The sequence below is a fragment of the Juglans regia genome, chromosome 8 (assembly GCF_001411555.2).
Source record: "Juglans regia cultivar Chandler chromosome 8, Walnut 2.0, whole genome shotgun sequence".
NCBI classification, from domain to species: Eukaryota; Viridiplantae; Streptophyta; class Magnoliopsida; order Fagales; family Juglandaceae; genus Juglans; species Juglans regia.
In genome coordinates this window covers 29,084,346-29,106,696 of record NC_049908.1, presented here as the reverse complement: position 1 = coordinate 29,106,696, position 22,351 = coordinate 29,084,346, and the positions used below count along the sequence as shown (strand labels likewise).

General features: G+C 33.4%; 2 protein-coding genes across 2 annotated transcripts; both read right to left on the bottom strand.

The window, feature by feature from the left end:
* Nucleotides 1-967: 967 nt before the first annotated feature.
* LOC109006751 (heat shock cognate 70 kDa protein 2-like) lies at nucleotides 968-5,161 on the bottom strand. The gene is made up of 3 exons (XM_035693271.1): nucleotides 4,830-5,161; nucleotides 1,890-4,486; nucleotides 968-1,033 (listed from the first exon to the last, which is right to left on the bottom strand). Exons 1-2 carry the CDS (start codon nucleotides 5,041-5,043, stop codon nucleotides 2,145-2,147), a joined length of 2,556 nt encoding a protein of 851 aa, XP_035549164.1. The 5' UTR covers nucleotides 5,044-5,161; the 3' UTR covers nucleotides 968-1,033; nucleotides 1,890-2,144.
* A 12,956-nt stretch (nucleotides 5,162-18,117) lies between these two features.
* On the bottom strand, nucleotides 18,118-21,187 carry LOC109006828 (heat shock cognate 70 kDa protein 2-like). Its single transcript, XM_018986235.2, has 2 exons — nucleotides 20,874-21,187; nucleotides 18,118-20,606 (listed from the first exon to the last, which is right to left on the bottom strand). The coding sequence occupies exons 1-2, from the start codon at nucleotides 21,085-21,087 to the stop codon at nucleotides 18,268-18,270; spliced, it is 2,553 nt and encodes an 850-aa protein (XP_018841780.2). The 5' UTR covers nucleotides 21,088-21,187; the 3' UTR covers nucleotides 18,118-18,267.
* Between the last annotated feature and the right edge of the window lie 1,164 nt (nucleotides 21,188-22,351).

Here is a 22,351-nt window from a genome sequence, read left to right as displayed (position 1 = left end):
TTCAAAGCAAAGAAGAAGAGATTGGGAAGAGAGAGTTTGCACTCCACAGCAATGAAGCCCATCTTCGAAAGCGCTTAGCTAACATGCGACATGCACGCACACTACTATGTGTCTATTGGCTATGCACCATATTTATTTCATTGTATTTTATACGACCAAATTGATGGGGATTTTTGAAATGATAAAGTTTTATTTTTTATTTTTATTTTTTGTTCCTTGGACATGGTAAGCAATATCAAACTCAGCTCAAAGCATCGCAACATCTTTTGCACTTATGGATCTATAGAATCCTAATTTTAATTATACTAACCACATTCAATCAAATTTATATAAATTGAGTATGGATACAAAACAACGACTCAAATACATGTTTGCCCATAAACTACAAGTTTTGGGCATTTTAATACATAAACAACAACAAAGCAGGCTATGAATCTTATAACTGAGTATTTACAAGTAAATCTTCTCGTTACCAGTGTTATGCCTCCATGACATTCAAAGCAGGCTTTTTTTGTACCTGGTACGAGAGAACAACTTAAATTACACATATGCATAACAGTAATGACAACACATTCATGAGTAAATTAGAGAATCACTTACTAGCCACCACCAATACACAACATCTCAAAACCACCAACACATAAGATACAAGATAACTATCATATCACAACATCTTACCACTACCAACACAACTGTCTTCTAATATCACCACCACCAACCAACTTCTCAAAACCACCAACACACAAGATACAAGATAACAACCATATCACAACTTCTCACCACCACAACATCAAACCATCATCAACACACATAGTTTGAACCGTAGTAACCATGCAAGTAGTTTGAAAAATCTGAATAAAGTGGTCTCAATATGTCCTAATACAAATCTTAATAATGTTAATCAACTCAAGTTGGCAGTGACTACACATAAAATAAACACACTATAACTATTGAAATAATATTACAATACCTGTTTGAAGGATTTTTGACAGGAGATGTCATTCGAGATGTGTCTTCTTTTCTCTTTCCCCGTCTAGAAAATTCAAAATAGAATATTGAGATCTTGCATAATAACAAATCTAGAAAAGTGAATAGCCAAAAGAAGAAATGTGTAATCCAACATATATACTCAATATGCATACATAGGAAACCAATTGATTCCTACCGGCTTTGCGATTGTAAAACTAATTTTATATATGCATGCATTGTTTTAAGCTATTCAATTCAGCTTATGTCGTTTCCCGTCACATATTTTTGTAGTTGAAAAAATACTACGAACCAAGAAAGAGCCACCAGACTATGGGAAGATTGGTGAGGTCAAAGCATTGCAAGCATGTCGCTTGTTCCTTACTTAGATTTATTGTAAAGTAAATCTAACATATTATTCTCATTTTATTTTTATAGAATCTATTTGGATTGCACATTATAATATCTATGAAGATAAAACAATAATGATTAAAAAATTATGATATATAATATTTTTTCACTCATACTTGGAAATGTTCTAGAAAAAATATCAAAATTGTGTGATACCCTTCTCTCGTATCAATTTCTTGAAGTGAAAAAACCAATTTCCCACAATATCACAACACCCTACTAAAGGGACAACAAAAAACACAAGCATCTGTGCATTCTATATAGCTCTAAACTTGTTTATGGTAGCTACTTTATTGAACCAAAAAAACAAAGAAAAAAAAACACAATCCTTCCTTTCACAGATTCCATAACTCACAGAGTCTCAGATTTCACAACTCACGCAGATTTCCCAACCTTTTTTCTCAACACAGATTTGATAGTCCCTACCAATTCGTTTGACAAATTTTCCAAGTCAAACATTGTTAAACACTAGCACAGATGAACAAAAGAAAATTTTATGTAAAGAATCTTACCCGGTTTAACGTCGAGGACTATAGCAGCCGACAGAGGATCGATTTGATGGAGAGACGAAAGGGGCGGGAGAGGTTTTCTTTGAAATGAAAAAATGCAGACACATAAATGAAATTCGCATTTTGACTTTTTTCATTTTTTTTACTATAATATAAACGCTGACGTGGCATTTTACCACGTCAGGGGTGTGCATATACAGGCAAAAACTGCGCTTGAATGTAGCAGTATTGTTTTTTTTTTTTATCACCACCAACTCCTTAGTTCATTTTGGCAATGAACGGGGGACAGATGCCCTCTAGCTCCTTCATCTTATTCTCAAACTCCCCTGTCTCAGCATTCTGGTTCCTATCAACCCAAAGGATAGTCTGCTCAATTGCATCTTCAGTCTTTGTCAAATCATTCTTCACAGCTCTGATTTTCTCCCTCATGTAGTAAGCACAACTTTCCAAAGCATTTTTTGCCTCAACCTCATGCACCATATCTTTGGCCATGTTCTTCTTCTCAACCTTCTTCTTCCCCTTCTCTGTCTCCTTCGTCTTATGCTCCTTTTCCTGTTCCATATCCTTCTCAGCCTCCTGCATTTTGGTTTTGGTCTCATTATTGGGTTCCTTATGCTTTTGCGAGGCTTCACCAATGTCACCATTAGCAACCTGATAAGTCCTGGCGATGACTGGGTCGCAGATGCTCTCCAGTTCCTTCATCCTGACCTTATATTCATCTACCTTGGCATTGTGGTTCCCTTCGAGCCAATGGATAGCCTGCTCAATTACATCTTTGATCCTCTTTTTGTCAGCTGCAGGGACCTTAGCTAAAATCTTTTCATCTTTTAAAGAGTTCCTCATATTGTAAGCGTAGCTCTCCAGTGCATTCTTTGCCTCGACCTTGACATTACACTCCTTTTGCTGATCAATGCACTTCTCAGATTCCCCAGCTTGCGTGGTTCCACTCGTGTCACCTTCAACACCTTGATCAATTGTGGCAATGAAAGGGTCGCAGATGCTCATCAGCTCGCCCTTCTTGAACTCAAATTCTTCTGCCTCAGCAAGTTGGTTTCGGTCAAGCCAATGGATAGCCTGCTCGATAGCTTCTTCAATCTTCTTCTTTTCTGCAGCAGGGACCTTAGCTACAATCTTTTCATCTTTGAATGCGTTCATCATGTTGTAAGCATAGTTCTCGAGTTCATTCTTTGTATCAACTTTCATTTTATTTTCCTCGTCATCAGCCCTGTACTTCTTAGCCTCCTGCACTAACTTCTCAATCTCTTCCTTGGAGAGCCTGCCCTCGTGGGTGATTGTGATGCCAGTCTTCTGTCCAGTGGTTTTGTCCTTGGCAGAGGCGTTCAAGATACCATTAGCATCGACATCAAATGAAACAGTGATTTTTGAAATGCCACTAGGAGAAGCAGGAATACCAGAGAGTTTGAACTTGCCCAGCAAGTTGTTGTCACGAGTTTTGGTACGTTCACCCTCATACACCTGAATCAGAACGTAAGGCTGGTTATCTTCCTTGGTTGAGAACTCCTTCTCCTTCTTGAAGGGAATGGTGGTGTTTCTTGGTATCATAAAACTCATGACCCCTCCAGTAGTCTCCAATCCAAGGGATAGAGGAGTGACATCTTGGCACGAGATATTCGGCACTTTCCTACCACCCTCACTATCGAGATTTGCGGCCTGAACAGCAGCACCATAAGCAACAGCTTCATCAGGGTTAATCCTTTGGTAGAGCTCCTTCCCATCAAAGCATTCCTGCAACAATTCCCGAATCTTGGGAATCCTAGTAGACCCTCCAACTAGAACCATGTCATGTACACTGTTCTTATCGATCTTAGCATCCTTCAAACACTTCTTTAAGGGCTCCCTACACTTTCTGAACAAATCCATGTTAAGCTCCTCAAACCTTGCTCGGGTAATGCTTGTGTTGAAGTCAATACCATCAAACAGAGAATCAATCTCAATTGTAGTTCGAGTATTAAATGAGAGGATCCTCTTGGCCTTTTCACAAGCAGTCCACAACTTCCTAAGAGCCTTACCACAAGTAATCTCCCGCTTATGCTTTTTTCTGAACTCTTGAAGGAAATGGTTCACCATTCTACGATCAAAATCCTCACCTCCCAAGTGGGTATCACCAGCCGTAGCTTTGACTTCAAAAAGACCCCCTTCAATTATGGTGAGAACTGAGACATCCAAAGTACCACCACCAAGATCAAAGATGAGCACATTCTTCTCACCAGCATTATTCTCCTTGTCAAGCCCATATGCAATAGCAGCAGCAGTTGGCTCGTTGATTATTCGCATCACATTCAGGCCTGCAATGACACCAGCATCCATTGTTGCTTGACGCTGTGAATGATTAAAACGAGCAGGGACAGAGATAACAGCATTTTTTATCTTCGAACCACAATAAGCCTCAGCAATCTCCTTCATCTTTATGAGAATCATTGAAGAGATTTCCTCGGGCCAAAACCGCTTTTCCTCGTACTTGTATTCAACCACAATAAGTGGCCTCCCATCATGGCTAGGAACCACCTTGAATGGCCACAATTTCATGTCATGTTGCACCGAGGCATCGTCGAATTTCCTTCCAATCAAACGTTTAGCGTCTTCATCCCACGGGCAAGAACATCAACATACAAACAAATCATTACATTAAACATGCTTAGCTTCAGAAATCGAAACTATCAGAAAGCAAAAAAAAAAGTTCAACAGGTCAACTTTCAACTTTTTTATGCAAAGATAGAGATTTCTCTAAAGGCAAACAAAGATCTATCTACAACTCGGACATTTTTCTTTTAACATCATCTTCAAGAAAGAAAAACAATATATTTAAATGAACATAAAAACAGAACGCATCTATATATGCGTCCGAGAAATAATTAACCACTATTTTGGAAGCAAGACTCTAAAATCTGAACTCGTAACAGTACCAAAGAACAAGAAACATACCAAAAACAGTGTTGCTATGATTCATGGCAGCCTGGTCCATGGCCCCATTACCGATCAAACGGTGGGTCTCATTGAAAGCCACATAAGATGGAGTCTTTCGGTTCCCAAGCTCATTGGGTATGATCTCCACCCGGTTTTCTTTCCAAACTGCCGCACACGAATAGCACGTTCCCAAGTCAATCCCAATTGCCGGACCATTGCCTTTACCAGCCATAATTAACAAAACTTAACCGGAAAAAGTTACAGAAAAACAAAGAAGAAAATGTCTAGAAGTTTCTGATTTGTAAAGAGAAAGATCTGCACTACGTTTTGATAAGTCGAAGAGACAGCGCAGTGTTTAAGCACGCAGTACCGGTTTTATAAGGAAGGTAACAGAGGAGTTAAGCCTCGTTCGTTTTCGCAATAGGTAGCTCTACAAGGACCGATAATCAACCGAAGAATTCAACCGTAAGCGCAAATTTTATTTTTTTTTTAACATTTTTTTATATATTTTTAAAAAATAGAAAAAAAATCATCAATTTATTAAGAAAAAATCACAACCTCCTACTATTCACACAACCTCCATATACCACATTTTTTTTTTAATTTTTACTATTTTTTTCTTTTATCAAATATTTAATATATGAATAGTGAATAAAATAATTGAATTAATTTAAAAAGAATAAACTGAAAAAAAAAAATTTTAAATTTAAAAAAATGTGATGTGTGAAAGTTGAGGAGGTTGTGTAGCACTTTCTTAATTATTAAGTAAAACAAATTAAAAAAATAAAAATAAAAAAATCAATCAGTCACTTTTATCGGTCATTTTTATAGGTTCTACTGTCATTTTCTTTTCACAATTCCTCTCAACTCACTTCATCTCATCTCATCTCATTTAACCATTACAACTTTCTCAAATTTTAACACAAAATAAAATAAATAATTCAACTTTTTCAAATCACGAAATAAAAATCTTAATTATTAAGTAAAACAAATTAAAAAAATAAAAATAAAAAAAATCAATCAATCACTTTTATCTGTCATTTTTATTGGTTCAACTGTCATTTTCTTTTCACAATTCCTCTCAACCCACTTCATCTCATCTCATCTCATTTAATCATTACAATTTTCTCAAATGTTAACACAAAATAAAATAAACAATTCGACGTTTTCAAATTTCGAAATAAAAATAATATTAGAAAAATTTATTCTAACAATATTTTATTTAATTTTTAACTTTAATCTCAATTCATTTTTTCTTATATGTGAAAAAAAATAAGGCTTGTTATGTACCATGTTCAACGGGCAGACTTAGGGCTCGTTTGGAGAATGAAATGAAATAAAATGAGATGGTTTTAGATAAGTTAAATAAAATATTGTTAAAATATTATTTTTGTAATAATATTATTGTTTTGAGATTTAAAAAAATTGAATTGTTTATTATATTTTGTGTAAAAATTTAAAACAAATTATAATGATGAGATGAGACGTTTGGGTAATGAGAATATTTGTGAATGTTTGTAAATAATAGTGAAAATTTAATAAAAAAATATAAATAGAATATTAAAAGTAGTGAAAAATAATAATAAAATAATAAATAATAAAAATATATTTTAAATAAGATAACTTCTCAATATCCAAACAATACCTAAGGTCCTTAGCCTGCAAGTCTCGAGCCTTAGCCTGCTAGTCTTCCTCGTCGTTCTCGTACGTTGTCCGTCATCACCGTTCTTTTATTTCTTTACCCCCGTAATATATTGTCATTGGATTCAGAAAAAGCATAAAGCATGACTAGCACAAAGAAAAAGCCAAAATCAAATATATAAATGAAGCAACAATAAAGCTATAAAGCATGGATAAAAAAAGTAGAATTTTTATTATATTTTATATAAAAATTTAAAAAAATTATAAAAATGATATGAATTGATATAATTTCGTATGTGTAATCAATCTAGACCGCTTTAATTTGAAATGTCTTTTTAATGGCCAAGAGGAAAAGAAAAAAAGCTTTCTAAATGCACGGACTCTTTAGTTTTATTTTATATTTTACAAAATGATTAGGGTTCGTTTAGAGAGTGAAATAAAATGAGATAGTTTTAGATGAGTTTAATAAAATATTATTTTTTAATATTATTATTATTTTGTGATTTGAAAAAGTTGAATTGTTTATTATATTTTGTGTGAGAATTTAAAAAAATTATAATAATGAGATGAGGTGAGTGGTTTCTGCATCCAAACGAATTAAGATAAAATGACCAAATGTTACATATACGCTATCTAAAACATATATAAAAATGATTTTCAAATGTTTAAGAGAGAGTATATATATAAACATAGGTTACATATTTATACATATTCATTGGGTATGAGCTATGTTGGCGTGTAAAATTTCCTATTTAAAATTTGTGTACAGACCAAATATTTATCTTTAAAATAGAATTATACTACGTGAATTATGTGTGGTGTAAAAACGTTCAAGTTGAATTATTTTATAAAGTATGGAATCAAACTAAACTTATAATCTGATTTGGTAACATGGTAAACCAACACTTATCTAAAAAGCTAAAATAAAATGATTTAACTACAATAAGTACCCTACCAAATTGTTTTTTTTTTTTTAATGTAGATTTCATCTAAATCTTGATGTAATTTATACTTTTATCTTGGAATTAATGAATTTTTTATTCATTCAGTTTTTAAACTAGCATCAATATTTGAAGAAAATGGTCACGCTTATCAGTAGTCGAAATTTTTCAACCTCCATTTAGATCAAGGTTTTATTCTTGTTTGAGATTTCGAGCTCCATAGGTTGCCTGGTCTAAGTGGGTGTGGCATCCTTCTTTACCAAAAAAAAAATCTGTTATGGTTTGGAAAGCTTTTCAAAATGCTTTGTGTGTGGATGATAATGTTTCTAAGTTGCAGATCCCTATTGTGTCGAGATGCAATTGTTGTGATTTAGGGGCCTATGAGGATCTAAATCATGTCTTGGTGAATGGAGAGTTTGCTGAAATGATTTGGAAAAAAGTTTTTGATTGTGTGGGTTCGCAGTCCATGAGAGTAAGGAGATGGCGTGATAGAGTGAATTGTTGGATTCAAAAAGCAAAAAACTCCTCCAAGGTTGGTTCTTTGTTCGGCATAATTCCATGTATTGTTCTATAGTGTTTATGGAATAGAAGATGTAAAGCTGGAATGGAAGAAGTACACAAACCAATGCAGTCGGTTTGGGTGAGACTTAAAGTCTCCATTTACTGGTTTGCTACGAAACTCAAGATAAAGCTGTGTTGTCGAGCCATGATGAAGACATCTTAAGATCACTTGTGCCGATTCAACATAGAATTTCGACAAGGTCAATGCTTGTCTGATGGTGTCCGCCAATTGCAGGGAGAGTTAAATTAAATATTGATGGCAGTTGTATCGGCAACCCAGGTATCATGGGCGCTGGTGGAGTCTTTCAAGATCACCATGGTAAATTTCTGACTTCTTTTTCGAATCATTTTGACGAAGATATGAATAATAAAGCTAAATTAATAAGATTATTGCATGGTTTGCGATTTGCAAAATCCTTTGGTTTCCTGAATATTGATATTGAGATGGACTCCATGTTAGTTATCAAACGGTTGCTTGACAAAAGATGTGTTTAGTATTTGGCAGATTTTTTTGGATGAAATTCAAGTCTTGTTGAGAGAGATGAATTTAAATTTTCAACAAATTTTTCGGGAAGGGAACTCTTCGGCAGATTATCTTGCAAAAATTGGAGCGGAAGGCTTGTCTTATCACTAGGTTTTTTATAAGGATATTCCTAAGTTATTAAGAGGGTTTTTAAAAATTGAAAAATTGGGTCTTCTTTAGTTACGGATTTAGTTGAGGCTTTGTATAGTTTTATTTTTCATGTTGAATGATGTTTATTGTTTGATTGATTTTTAATAAGTGGGTTTAAGATGTAACTACGGTTTTCTCCACCAAAAGTGAGGGTTTCAATAAAGTTTCGGAGGTACTGTCCTCCATATCTAAAAAAAAAAAAGATTAAAAAAGAAATAGATATATAAAAATAGATTTCATAATTATTATTTAAGATAGGGATAAAGCTACTCATATTTTAAAACTTTCATACAATATGATATTAAAATATTAATTTTTTTCATTTTTCTTTTATTATTGTGAATATTTGAACAATATTAAAGACTTATTAAATATTGTGAAATCTATTTTAGATGTATAATAAAGTTCAAACAAAAGACACAAATCCAAAATTTTTATTCTTTTGGAAACTGATAATTGAGGAAAAAAAGGGTAGTTTTTTTCCTTTTTTTTGAAGGGCAATGGCATCATTCATTCATTTATTCATCAAGAGAAATTTACATTCATGACCGGATACATGCAGATATATCCTCATATCAACCATTTGAAGCTCTACCAGTACGCTACTGGATTGGTCTGGACTTTACTGCTACCAATACTCTATTCAGACAAATGTCCAAGAGACAGCATTCTACCTAAACAAAGACTCAACTTCACCCTTCATAGAAAGTGAGGACTTAACCAATACGGACAAACTGTCCAAAAGATGAACTTTTTTTTTTATTTTTACAATATAATAAGAAAAACAAGAACGAAAAATGATGAATTACAGTTTGAACCAACTCCGGTAGACTTTGACGGCGCGTAAAGGCAACAAGCTTATTGTCTCTTTTCAGCCACAAAAGTCAGATCTAAAAAGATCTAGTGGTGGTGATTCAGTTGATTCGGCGCGTGTGGCGCATGAGGACCACGCGCAATTGGGAGTCGTGTGTGAAGACCACATGCGGTGATTTCAACAAAACCGTCATTATCCTCCGAACGATTTGCTGCCTGTGAGTCTTCTTGTGCTATGTATGTTTCTTGAGAGTTGTCCAAAAACTATAGATCTGACTTTTTCGACCTTGAAGGAAGAAAAATAAACTATGAAAGGAGGGAATGAGAGGGAGAATGAGGAGGAAAAATTAGAGAGGAGGGAAGGAGAGGGGGGAGGAGGAGGAAGTCGAGGCCTCCTCTTTTGGCAAAACTCAGATGTTGAGGTTTTTTTTTTTTTTTTTGAGTGAGAGAGAGGGTTCCCGAAGGAAAAGATCCTAAAAAAAAAAGTAGTTATTAAAATGATAAATGCAGGGCATATATGGGAAGCTAGCGATTGATTATGATATTTGGATCGTTTTTTGCAATATTAGAAAAGAATGAGAAATACATATACTTACAATTTTACTTATAAGACTCATTTTGTTAATTTATTTTTATTTTAAATTTTAAATTTCAAATTTTATGATTTTCAACATATTAATAACTGACATGCAGAGAAGTAAATTTTTTATAAGTTTTATTAAGTATATGTAGCACTACTCTATGTAGGAGACTTGAATTATTTGATATTGATGAGTGCATCTCCTTATATTATATAGGGAAATGATACTCCAAAATATTATTTCCACCGACAAAGTGTACCGAATTTCACATTTTTTTTTTAGGATTTGTGTTTATTTATATTTTAGTATTGTGTTTTTCTTTAAAAATATATAAAAAATACAAAAAAAGAAACAAAAATAAATTTACACACCTCGGTACCCACTATCGGTGGCTCTAGCACAATAGTAAAAAACACATCTCCCTTGTCTGACTAATTGTCAAAAGATATCTACACACTTTTTCTTTTATTCTCCCTTATACCTACAAAATAGTAAAATAGGCAACTACCCAACTATTATGTTCAGAAAATTGAGAAGCCTATTAAGAACTGTAAAACATTCCCCCGAAAAGGTTCAGCCACTTAAACATCTTTGAACAAAGAATAATACTACTCTTACCAATGAGTTTTATCAATAGTTTTTACCGCTCTATTTTTTTATTATTATTTTATTTACTTCATAATTAAGTAAATATTTTTTAATAATATTCTAAATTTTTTTATTTTTTTAAAAATACAAAAAAAATAAAAATCATAAAATCATTAATGATAGCTCCGAACCCTAGCTAGGTGCGGTCGCTATATTACCGCTCTTGAACAAATGAAACTTTAAACGCAGCCAATAGATTGGAGCATTAACCAAAAGAAAAGATATAAAGGTCACGCACAGTCCTAACGTCAGTCGTCCAGACCCTAATGGTCAATCAAATTTTTTTTTTTTTTTTTTTTTTTATCTACCAAAAGATGCAACACTCGGTAGGAATCAATAAAGGGTTTTGATATAGGTGCAGTTTGAATATTGAGTTGTCGTGATAAGATGAATTGAGATAAAAGTTAAAAATTAAATAAAATATTATTTTTAATATTATTATTATTTTCAGAATTGGCAAAGTTGAATTGTTTATTATATTTTGTGTGTAAATTTAATAAAATTGTAATAATGAGATAAGATGATATGAAACACTTTTTATTTCTAAACCGGGTCGGAACCAATAAAATTATTAGGTTTTATTTGGAATTGCGTTAGGAGTCTTAAAAAGTAATTAAATAGTCGTAAAAGCTCTTTAATAATAAAATTAGATTATTTGGATATTACATATAAAAGTATTTTTTAAATCTCAAATAAGTTAAAAAGTACATTTGAGAAAAAAAATTTTCTCAAAAGATCGTCAATAAACGAAAAGATCTATACAGCTTTAAAATAATTATAACTTTAAAACTTCTAAAAATATGATCATAATTTTAAAAAAAATTAAATAATTGTCATTTCTATTTTAAAAAATATATTTTTATAAATTAACTAAGATACAGCGATTGATAAGGTAAATTGCAAAGTGGAGATAGGAGTAATTGGAGAAGCTGTTGCAACTTTAAAGGCTTCAATACTTTGTACTGAATCAGGTTTACAGATAATTATGGAAGGAGATGCTTTGACAATTGTTGATTCAATCAATAGTACTGAAGAGCAATGGAGCTCGAAAGGCATGATTATTAAAGATATCAAGCAACTGCTCACTCACATGGAGTCTTGGTCTGTTAAACAGGTTCCTAAGAGTTTAAACTTTAAACAATTTAGCACATCATGTGCTTGCCAAGAGTGTTTTAGATCTCTACGAGGGAGTATTCTTTTTAGAAGATTATCCTCCATATATTCAATCTTTACTATAAAGTGAATAAAGAAAGTTTTTCAGTGGCAGTCGGCACTTGCAAACAGCGCACAGTCGGCGCTTAAAATAATATTTTTTAATTGCCACATCAATTTAAAAAAAAAACCCAAAAGCTAAGCTTCTTCGTCTGCGTTTGAATAACTGCAGATCTCGTTTTTGCCTCGCCTTCTTCTTCGTGTGGGAGTGGTGCTATCTATTTTGTTTCTTCGTTGCTCTTCTTATGGGAGTAAGTCGAAGGAGAAAGTCTTCGTCTGGTCTTCATGTGGGAATTGCAACAACACTGTAGTAATCCCGCCTCTTCCATCTAAAACTTCCACATACTTTCTACCCATGTTCTGCCGATCTCTTTGTAAAGCAAACCCAACCTTCAATAGGATTTTCGTCGCTTCACTTCTTAAGAAAATCGAAGATCTAAATTCCCATAGATATGGTTTCTTTCATTGAAAAAAAAAAAAAACCAAAACACCAAAAGCCCTAAATCCTATTTATCATCATGTCAAAATTAGATAAGCCCAAAATCAATAAAATAAAATAAATCACAGTGATGCCATAGCAAGCGGCAGGAAGAAGAAGAGTAGCAACAAGCAAATAGAGATCACCAAAAAAGTTTTTAGTCCAAAGAAAATGGAGAAAGGGGGAAGAAGGGTGACAAAAACACTCAAAGTCAACAGATCTATACGTGAGGAAGAGTGAACGTCGAGATCTTGGGTAGACGATCGTGGGAAGATGAAGGGAAGGAGAGGCAGAGCTGTCATGCGAAGAAGAAGACTGGTTCGAGGCAGAGGAAGGGAGGGAAGGTTCGAGGGTGGCTTCACTAGGAGATCAAATTGAGGGAGGGAGAGCAAAGTTGGCTTAAACGAATCGTTTTGACTTCATTTTCCATGTAAGAAGCGGTTCCCCACGCTTACACGAGACGACTGTATTAAGCATTTTTCTAAAGATATCCCAAGCAAATATAATATATTTGAAAGTGCTTTAAACATATAGTTACTAAACAAGAAATAACTTTTTAATAGTAAAAATTATTATTTAAGCCATAGGGTCTTTTTGGGTTGCGGTATGAGTTTTAAAAAATGCTTAAATATCCTTAAAAGTTTTTTAAGAGAAGAATTAAGTTATTTGGATGTTACATATTGATGCACTTTTAATCTCAAATAAGTTAAAAAGTACGTTTGAGGAAAAACATCAATTTTGATGATTTTAAATTGATGTTTTTCCTTCAAACATGATTTTTCGGATAATGCAAAACGTAATTTGAATTTTTAAAAGACTGTCAATGGATGAAAATATACATACAAATTTAAGATAATTACAACTTTTAAACTTTCAAGAATATGGTTATAATATTTAAAAATTCAAATAATCGTCATTTCTACCTTAGAAAATACTTTTTTAATTTGTTTCCAATTAAACGTAATATTTTTTAAAGTATTTTAAACTTATAGTTCCCAAACAGTAATAACCTTTTAATGGTAGAACTTATTACTTGTTATAAGCTATAAGCGCTAAAGCTATAACTTATATTTTCCACAACAATCCCAAACATGCACATAGTACTGATCTACAAATGATTTTTCTTTTTATAATTTTTCAAGATTCTGTTTTGTTTTGTTTTATAAGTAAATTGTATTAAATTAAAAACAAAAATACAAAAGGGGGAGGTGGGATTTTCCGAACAAATGCCTATTTAAAGTGCTTGTAGCAGTTAAAACAAAAAGGAAAATGAACCAAGAGTGATCCGAGCCCTTGTTCTTGGGTAGAAAGGAGCTAGAGATCGCATTAAGTGGTTTGGTGTTGAACAAGTGGCCTGAATGGTTATGGTCAATGGCTACAAATGGAGCATTACAGGCAACTATTTTGATGCATTTATTGGAAATTCTCATGTCCACTACTTCCATATCCTCGTTCAAAGAAAGTGAGAATATAGTCAGATATCTAGAGTTGGAATGACTGGATCGTTGGCTGCTCACAGAGAGAACTAAACGTGTGTACTATTTTACACGCTGCTTCATTTTGAATGTTGCTCGTGGAGGTTATAGATGATCAGTTGTCCCCTTTAAATTTACTGGTGAGTCACTGGTGAAATCATTGCCATTAGTTTCATTAAATTCATCTTTAAAATTTGATGAAAAGTATATATTTTCCATCAATCTAAAATTTTCTTATCCATAACCCCACATTGGATTAGCCATTAGATTCATCAAAATAATAATATAATATTATTTATTTAATAATAATTTTTTAATTTTTTTTCATAATTTGCAATTACAGTAACCATATATTAATTAAAGTAACCATAGTCATTGCAGGAATAGAACATGTAAATATTTCCAAAATGTCAGACACGGAAATTTGGAGAAAATGTCGTGATATTGTATAGAAATTAAAGTAAAAGCTCCTCCAAATTGCCTACTTAAAAAATGAGTGGATTGCAATAGCCGAATTATCTCATCACACCAAACTGGATTCTACTTTCGAGTGTATCAATCACAGAAGATGCTCAAACATATAAATATTAGTTATTGATGTTGGAATAGTAAATCAATACAAATTTGCAGCATTTTCATTCATTCATGAGTAGCAGTTGCTTCCAACATAGATAACAAATAAAACAAAGAACTCCCTCCATTCATCAGTCAAAACAAAAACTGGGTCATTGTCCTCTTCCTCTTTTAATTCGTCATAGTTATGCTCTTGTAACATCCTATTTCAACACCACCATGAAAGACCAATTTGAATAAGAAAAAACAAATGAAAAATATCGTTGTAACTAGTAGGAATCTTTTTGATGCAGAACAATATAACTACTAATTAATGTGTTTATGCTGATGGCAGAGCTTGTGAATCACTTTTTTCTATTAGACATCAACAAATAAATAAAAAGACATTAGATATTCAAGGATCTAGATAGTACCATTGCCACAATTGATTTATTTTATGCAGTCGAGGAATTGGTTCTCTTTCATATTTAGACAAGAAAATTGGCTTAGGCTACATGGAACATGTTCTCAATGACAAACAAATTCCAAAGGTATTCTCTCATTTAGACCAACTAGTCTGAACATTTATAGCACATTTTATTGAACAATGGCAACCAATCAAGCAATTGTGAAAATTAAGTGAGAACTTTGCAGATAATCAACAAAAGAACCACAATTGTTACAGCCCATGACATCACTTTATACCTCATTCTTGTGCACAGAGCTCGATAGTTTTTAATGCCTAGATGCCCTTTCCATTACATGTACCCCCTTGCTACTTTATTAACATACCAAAAAGAGATGTCCACAACTAGACTCAAGAAGACGAATTACAAGGAGACACCAAGACTTGAAAATCCCATGCCTTCTTGACTGATAATCTAAAACATCATATTAAAGGTCGCCTCATAGATGAATCATAGCTCAAAAGTGAAACCATTAACCCATGCCTTCTTGACAGGCACAATGAAACCATGATGCCTTCTTGACAGGCACAATGAAACCATTAACCGTCTGTGATGACTGATTCTCGAATATTGTTAAAACGTATTTAACCAAAAAAAATGCGGATTCGAAATTACAAGACATGATCTTCCACGTCAAAGAAGAGCTAGATCACAATAATGCATAAATCTATAACGATTTGACCAAGGACATGAAAAGCCATCAGCAGCTCAAAATGCAAATTTTAAGAAGAAAATGTGATCTCTAGACAACGTAAACCAAGTAAGGAAACCGAGATGAATTAACAAGTTGTTAACAAGAGAGGAAGCACTAGCTAACCAAAACAAGGATCAAATAATAAAACCACAAAAACAAAAACAAAAAAACCTTTAACTCAATCTTTGCCATGACAACTCATTATCTTAAAATGCTTAGTTAGTTGCCATGCACGTATATTAAAGTTGAAAAAAGAAAACAACTAAGATCAAAACTATAGTTTATCGAGCACCAATTGTTTTGTTTATATATACCTGTTGAATCGACGAGGCTTTGGCCCAAAGAAAGAGGATGATAATGAGAAGCAGTAAAACACTTGAGAAGGGCGACAACAGAGTATAACCAAATTTCTCAAACACCACCCAAGCAGCCAGAGTAACTAATAATATGCTCACGGTCACGTTCTTCCGCTTTCAAAGTATCACATATGCAGCTGTTTTAACATAAAACTGGAGATCAATGCAAAATCCAACGACATTCATAATCTTAAGTATGCTAAAGTTAATATTAAACATCAAAGAGTTTTAACATAGGACCGTCGTAGATGTCAGCTGCAGAGAGTGATGGTTGTTACGATCCCACGTCGACTAAGTATGGGATTGGTTGGTAGTTTATAAGCCTCTAGACACCCTTCTCTTGCAAGTCGGTTTTCAATGTGAGTTCTACTTAATGGGTTAATAACAGAAGAAGAGAAAGGGAATTTCGAGATTTCGGACTGTTAGAAGAGGGAGAAACGCAGAGAAGGGATTTATTATCGTTGTTTACTGCAAAAGCTCCAAATGAGTTTGAAGTTCCATTTATTAATTTAGGGTTGCAGGAGGGGAAAAAAAAAACAGATGAACCTACAGAGAAGGTCACGACCCAACCCAAAGCACAATTCATAAAGCCCGATTTAGCATTGCAAAAACAAGAGGAAGAGAGAATGGGAGAAAGAAAACAAGCGGGAAGGAAACTAAAGTGAGAGGGAAATGAAGAAAAAAAAAAAGGCCGTTGTGAGATTATATGAAAAAAAAATTAATAATAATAATAATAATAAAATTGGTTGATGAACAGTAACCCTTTTAATTTGAAAAAACTCATAGTTTCATTGTAGCTCAAAATTTCTCACTTATCCCTATGGCTAATTTAATGCAATTGTGTTTTAATTAAATTCATCATATTTTACATTTAGCTAGGTTTTTTATAAGCCAATGCCAATGCTTGGAGATGCATGCATTATTTGACTGCTTGGAAAGCGATAAATTTAACATTTCCGATTGAAGAAACATAAAAGAAAATAAATGGATAAACAAGTAAGTTGTCATTTGGATAGTGAGTTGAGATAAAAGTTAAAAATTAAATAAAATATTATTAGAATATTACTTTTTAATATTATTATTATTATTTTAAAATTTGATAAAGTTAAATTTTATATTATATTTTATATAGAAATTGAAAAAATTTTAATAATTAAATTTTAATAATGAGATGAAAAACTTTTTATATTGAAATCGAGCCTAAATTTCTATTACAACAGGAAAGTAAAACAAGAAGTGGAGAGGGAGAATGTGGGTTATTACTAGGGGTATAAATCGGTCGATCTAGTCCATTCCGGTCCGAGGGGTGATGGACCGTTTTCTCTAGACTAGACTAGACCAATCATCTATACGGACCGGACCATACTAGTAACTATCGGTCAGGTCAGATCGGTACAGCCCAATTTTTTTTATTTTTTTTTCTTTTTTTTTCAAATAAATTAATAAAAAATGTATTTAAATTACTAAATTAAAATTAAATGAATTATTAATGTAGATTATGTAACTAACTCATTAAAAAAATAATTAATTATAATTATATTGATGATGTTAATTGCTAATTTGTTACTAACTTAAAGTATGTCAATGTATTATGATAGTTAATGCATAATAAGCTGTATTAAACTTTTTACATTTTGTATATGAAGCATAAATAATTATATTATCCATAGGTTCCGTCCATACATGCTTTATATTTACTTGTAAATTAGGTATTTCACAAAAACTCTATCTAATACCTTTAATTAGATCATAGATATAGATATTAGTAATTAGTTAATAATAGATTGGTGATAGGTTAATTGATAATATACATTAGTTAATTAATATATTATTAATTTGTAATTACATATTTAGAATTTTATATTATTAATGGCGATATGTTAGATGAAGATTATATAATTAATTATAATATTATTATATAAAATATATTTAAAAATAAAAAATATATTTTCCTATTCGGTCAGTCCAGTCTAGACTAACCAGCTTACAGTCCTACTTGAAGGTATATATTGGCTATTTCCCAAAAGGAAAAAGAAAAAAGAAAAAATCAATTTTTTTTACCATTTTAAAAAATCTTATGATTCTAAAAAAAACAAAAAACACATTAAAACAAACAATTATGGTTCTTTTTGCTTTATAGTGAGTGTTATAAAGTGAAACTAATTTTGATGAGGTTTTTTTTTTTTTTTTTGGGAGAAAGTTTCAGAGGAACTATTGGCTATATATTTCTAGTTGAAATCTGATTTCTATCAAAAGTAACTAAAGCCCCACCCTTCAAGCCTCTACAACTTTCAATTACTCACAAACAAAGACCAGATTATAGTACAAAGTAATCTATTTTTTTTTTTTATCGCCACCAGCTCCTTAGTTCATTTTGGCAATGAACGGGTGACAGATGCCCTCCAGCTCCTTCATCTTATTCTCAAACTCCCCTGTCTCGGCATTCTGGTTCCTATCAAGCCAAAGGATAGTCTGCTCAATTGCATCTTCAGTCTTTGTCAAATCATTCTTCACAGCTCTCATTTTGTACCTCATGTAGTAAGCACAACTTTCCAAAGCATTTTTTGCCTCAACCTCATGCACCTTATCCTCGGCCATGTTCATCTTCTCAACCTTCTTCTTCCCCTTCTCTGTCTCCATCGTCTTATGCTCCTTTTCCTGATCCATATCCTTCTCAGCCTCCTGCATTTTGGTTTTGGTCTCATTATTGGGTTCCTTATGCTTTTGTGAGGCTTCACCAATATCACCATTAGCAACCTGATAAGTCCTGGCGATGACTGGGTCACAGATGCTCTCCAGTTCCTTCATCCTGACCTTATATTCATCAGCCTCGGCATTGTGGTTCCCTTCGAGCCAATGGATAGCCTGCTCAATTACATCTTTGATCCTCTTTTTGTCAGCCGCAGGGACCTTAGCTGAAATCTTTTCATCTTTTAAAGTGTTCCTCGTATTGTAAGCGTACTTCTCCAGTGCATTCTTTGCCTCGACCTTGATGTTAGACTCCTTTTGCTGATCAAGGCACTTCTCAGATTCCCCAGCTTGCGTGGTTCCACTCGTGTCACCTTCAACACCTTGATCAATTTTGGCAATGAAGGGGTCGCAGATGCTCATCAGCTCGTCCATCTTGAACTCAAATTCTTCTGCCTCAGCAAGTTGGTTTCGGTCAAGCCAATGGATAGCCTGCTCAATTGCTTCTTCTTTCTTCTTCTTTTCTGCAGCAGGGACCTTAGCTGCAATCTTTTCGTCTTTGAATGCGTTCATCATGTTGTAAGCATAGTTCTCGAGTTCATTTTTTGTATCAACTTTCATTTTATATTCCTCGTCATCAGCCCTGTACTTTTTAGCCTCCTGCACTAACTTCTTAATCTCTTCCTTGGAGAGCCTGCCCTCGTGGGTGATTGTGATGCCAGTCTTCTGTCCAGTGGTTTTATCCTTGGCAGAGGCGTTCAAGATACCATTAGCATCGACATCAAATGAAACAGTGATTTTTGAAACTCCACTAGGAGAAGCAGGAATATCAGAGAGTTTGAGCTTGCCCAACAAGTTGTTGTCATGAGTTCTGGTACGTTCACCCTCGTACAACTGAATCGGCACGTAAGGCTGGTTATCTTCCTTGGTTGAGAACTCCTCCTCCCTCTTGACGGGAATGGTGGTGTTTCTTGGTATCAGCACACTCATGACCCCTCCAGCAGTCTCCAATCCAAGGGAGAGAGGAGTGACATCTAGGCACAAGATATTCGGCACTATACCACTCTCACTATCGAGATTTGCGGCCTGAACAGCAGCACCATAAGCAACAGCTTCATCAGGGTTAATCCTTTTGCAGAGCTCCTTCCCATCAAAGAATTCCTGCAACAATTCCCGAATCTTGGGAATCCTCGTAGACCCTCCAACTAGAACCACGTCATGTACACTGTTCTTATCGATCTTAGCATCCTTCAAACACTTCTTTAGGGGCTCCCTACACTTTCTGAACAAATCCATGTTAAGCTCCTCAAACCTTGCTCGGGTAATGCTTGTGTTGAAGTCAATACCATCAAGCAGAGAATCAATCTCAATTGTAGTTCGAGTATTAAATGAGAGGATCCTCTTGGCCTTTTCACAAGCAGTCCACAACTTCCTAAGAGCCTTACCACAAGTAATCTCCCGCTTTTGCTTTTTTCTGAACTCTTGAAGGAAATGGTTCACCATTCTACGGTCAAAATCCTCACCTCCCAAGTGGGTATCACCAGCCGTAGCTTTGACTTCAAAAAGACCCCCTTCAATCATGGTGAGAAGCGAGACATCCAAAGTACCACCACCAAGATCAAAGATGAGCACATTCTTCTCACCAACATTATTCTCCTTGTCAAGCCCATATGCAATAGCAGCAGCAGTTGGCTCGTTGATTATTCGCATCACATTCAGGCCTGCAATGACACCAGCATCCATTGTTGCTTGACGCTGTGAATGATTAAAACAAGCAGGGACAGAGATAACAGCATTTTTTATCTTTGAACCACAGTAAGCCTCAGCAATCTCCTTCATCTTTATGAGAATCATTGAAGAGATTTCCTCGGGCAAAAACCGTTTCTCCTCGTGCTTGTATTCAACCACAATAAGTGGCCTCCCATCAGGGCTAGGAACCACCTTGAATGGCCACAATTTCATGTCATGTTGCACCGAGGCATCGTCGAATTTCCTTCCAATCAAACGTTTAGCATCTTCATACCACAGGCAAGAACATCAACATAAAAACAAATCATTACATTAAACATCCTTAGCTTCAGAAATCGAAACCATCAGAAAGCAACCAAAAAAGAAAAAAAAAAGGGTCAACTTTTTTATGCAAAGATAGAGATTTCTCTGAAGCCAAACAAAGATCTATCTACAACTCGCACATTTTTCTTTAACAGAACCCAACTTCAACAGAACGCATCTATATATGGGTCCGAGAAATAATTGACAGTACCAAAGAACAAGAAACATACCAAAAACAGTGTTGCTATGATTCATGGCAGCCTTGTCCATGGCCCCATTACCGATCAAACGGTGGGTCTCATTGAAAGCCACATAAGATGGAGTCTTTCGGTTCCAAAGCTCATTGGGTATGATCTCCACCCGGTTTTGTTTCCAAACTGCCGCACACGAATAGCACGTTCCCAAGTCAATCCCAATTGCCGGACCATTGCCTTTACCAGCCATAATTAACAAAACTTAACCGGAAAAAGTTACAGAAAAACAAAGAAGAAAATGTCTAGAACTTTCTGATTTGTAAAGAGAAAGATCTGCACTACGTTTTGATAAGTCGAAGAGACAGCGCAGTGTTTAAGCACGCAGTACCGGTTTTATAAGGAAGGTAACAGAAGAGTTAAGCCTCGTTCGTTTTCGCAATAGGTAGCTCTACAAGGACCGATAATCAACCGAAGAATTCAACCGTAAGCGCAAATTTTTTTTTTCCTTTATTTTTTTTAAACATTTTTTTATATATTTTTAAAAAATAGAAAAAAAATTATCAATTCATTAAGAAAAAATCACAACCTTCTACTATTCACACAACCTCCATATACCACATTTTTTTTTTAATTTTTACTATTTTTTTCTTTTATCAAATATTTAATATATGAATAGTGAATAGAATAATTGAATTAATTTAAAAAGAATCAACTGAAAAAAAATAAAAATTTAAAAAAATGTGTTGTGTGAAGGCTAAGGATGCTGTGTAGCACTTTCTTAATTATTAAATAAAACAAATTAAAAAAAATAAAAATAAAAAAAATCAATCAGTCACTTTTATCGGTCATTTTTATAGGTTCAACTATCATTTTCTTTTTATAATTCCTCTCAACTCACTTCATCTCACATCATTTCATTTAACCATTACAATTTTCTCAAATTTTAATACAAAATAAAATAAATAATTCAATTTTTTCAAATCTCGTAATAAAAATCTTAATTATTAAGTAAAACAAATTAAAAAAAATAAAAATAAAAAAATTAATCAGTCACTTTTATCGGACATTTTTATTGGTTCAATTGTCATTTTCTTTTCACAATTCCTCTCAACCCACTTCATATCATCTCATCTCATCTCATTTAACTATTACAATTTTTTCAAATTTTAACATAAAATAAAATAAATAATTAGAGATTTTCAAATTTCGAAATAAAAATAATATTAAAAAAATTTATTTTAATAATATTTATTTTAATTTTTAATTTTAATCTCAATTAATTTCTTCTTATATGTGAAAACAAATAAAGCTTGTTATGTATCGTGTTCAACAAGCAGACTTAGGGCTCGTTTGGATAATGAGATTAAATAAAATCAGATGGTTTTAGATAAGTTGAATAAAATATTATTATTATTTTGAGATTTGAAAAAATTGAATTGTTTATTATATTTTATGTAAAAATTTAAAATAAATTATAATGATGAGATGAGACTTTTGGGTAACGAGAATATTTG

Coding starts and splice junctions, on each gene's coding strand:
- LOC109006751 (XM_035693271.1), bottom strand. CDS start 5,043: ATGGCTGGTAAAGGCAATGGTCCGGCAATTGGGATTGACTTGGGAACG. Junction 4,487..4,829: donor TCATAGCAACACTGTTTTTG/GTATGTTTCTTG, acceptor CGTGGGATGAAG/ACGCTAAACGTTTGATTGGA.
- LOC109006828 (XM_018986235.2), bottom strand. CDS start 21,087: ATGGCTGGTAAAGGCAATGGTCCGGCAATTGGGATTGACTTGGGAACG. Junction 20,607..20,873: donor TCATAGCAACACTGTTTTTG/GTATGTTTCTTG, acceptor TGTGGTATGAAG/ATGCTAAACGTTTGATTGGA.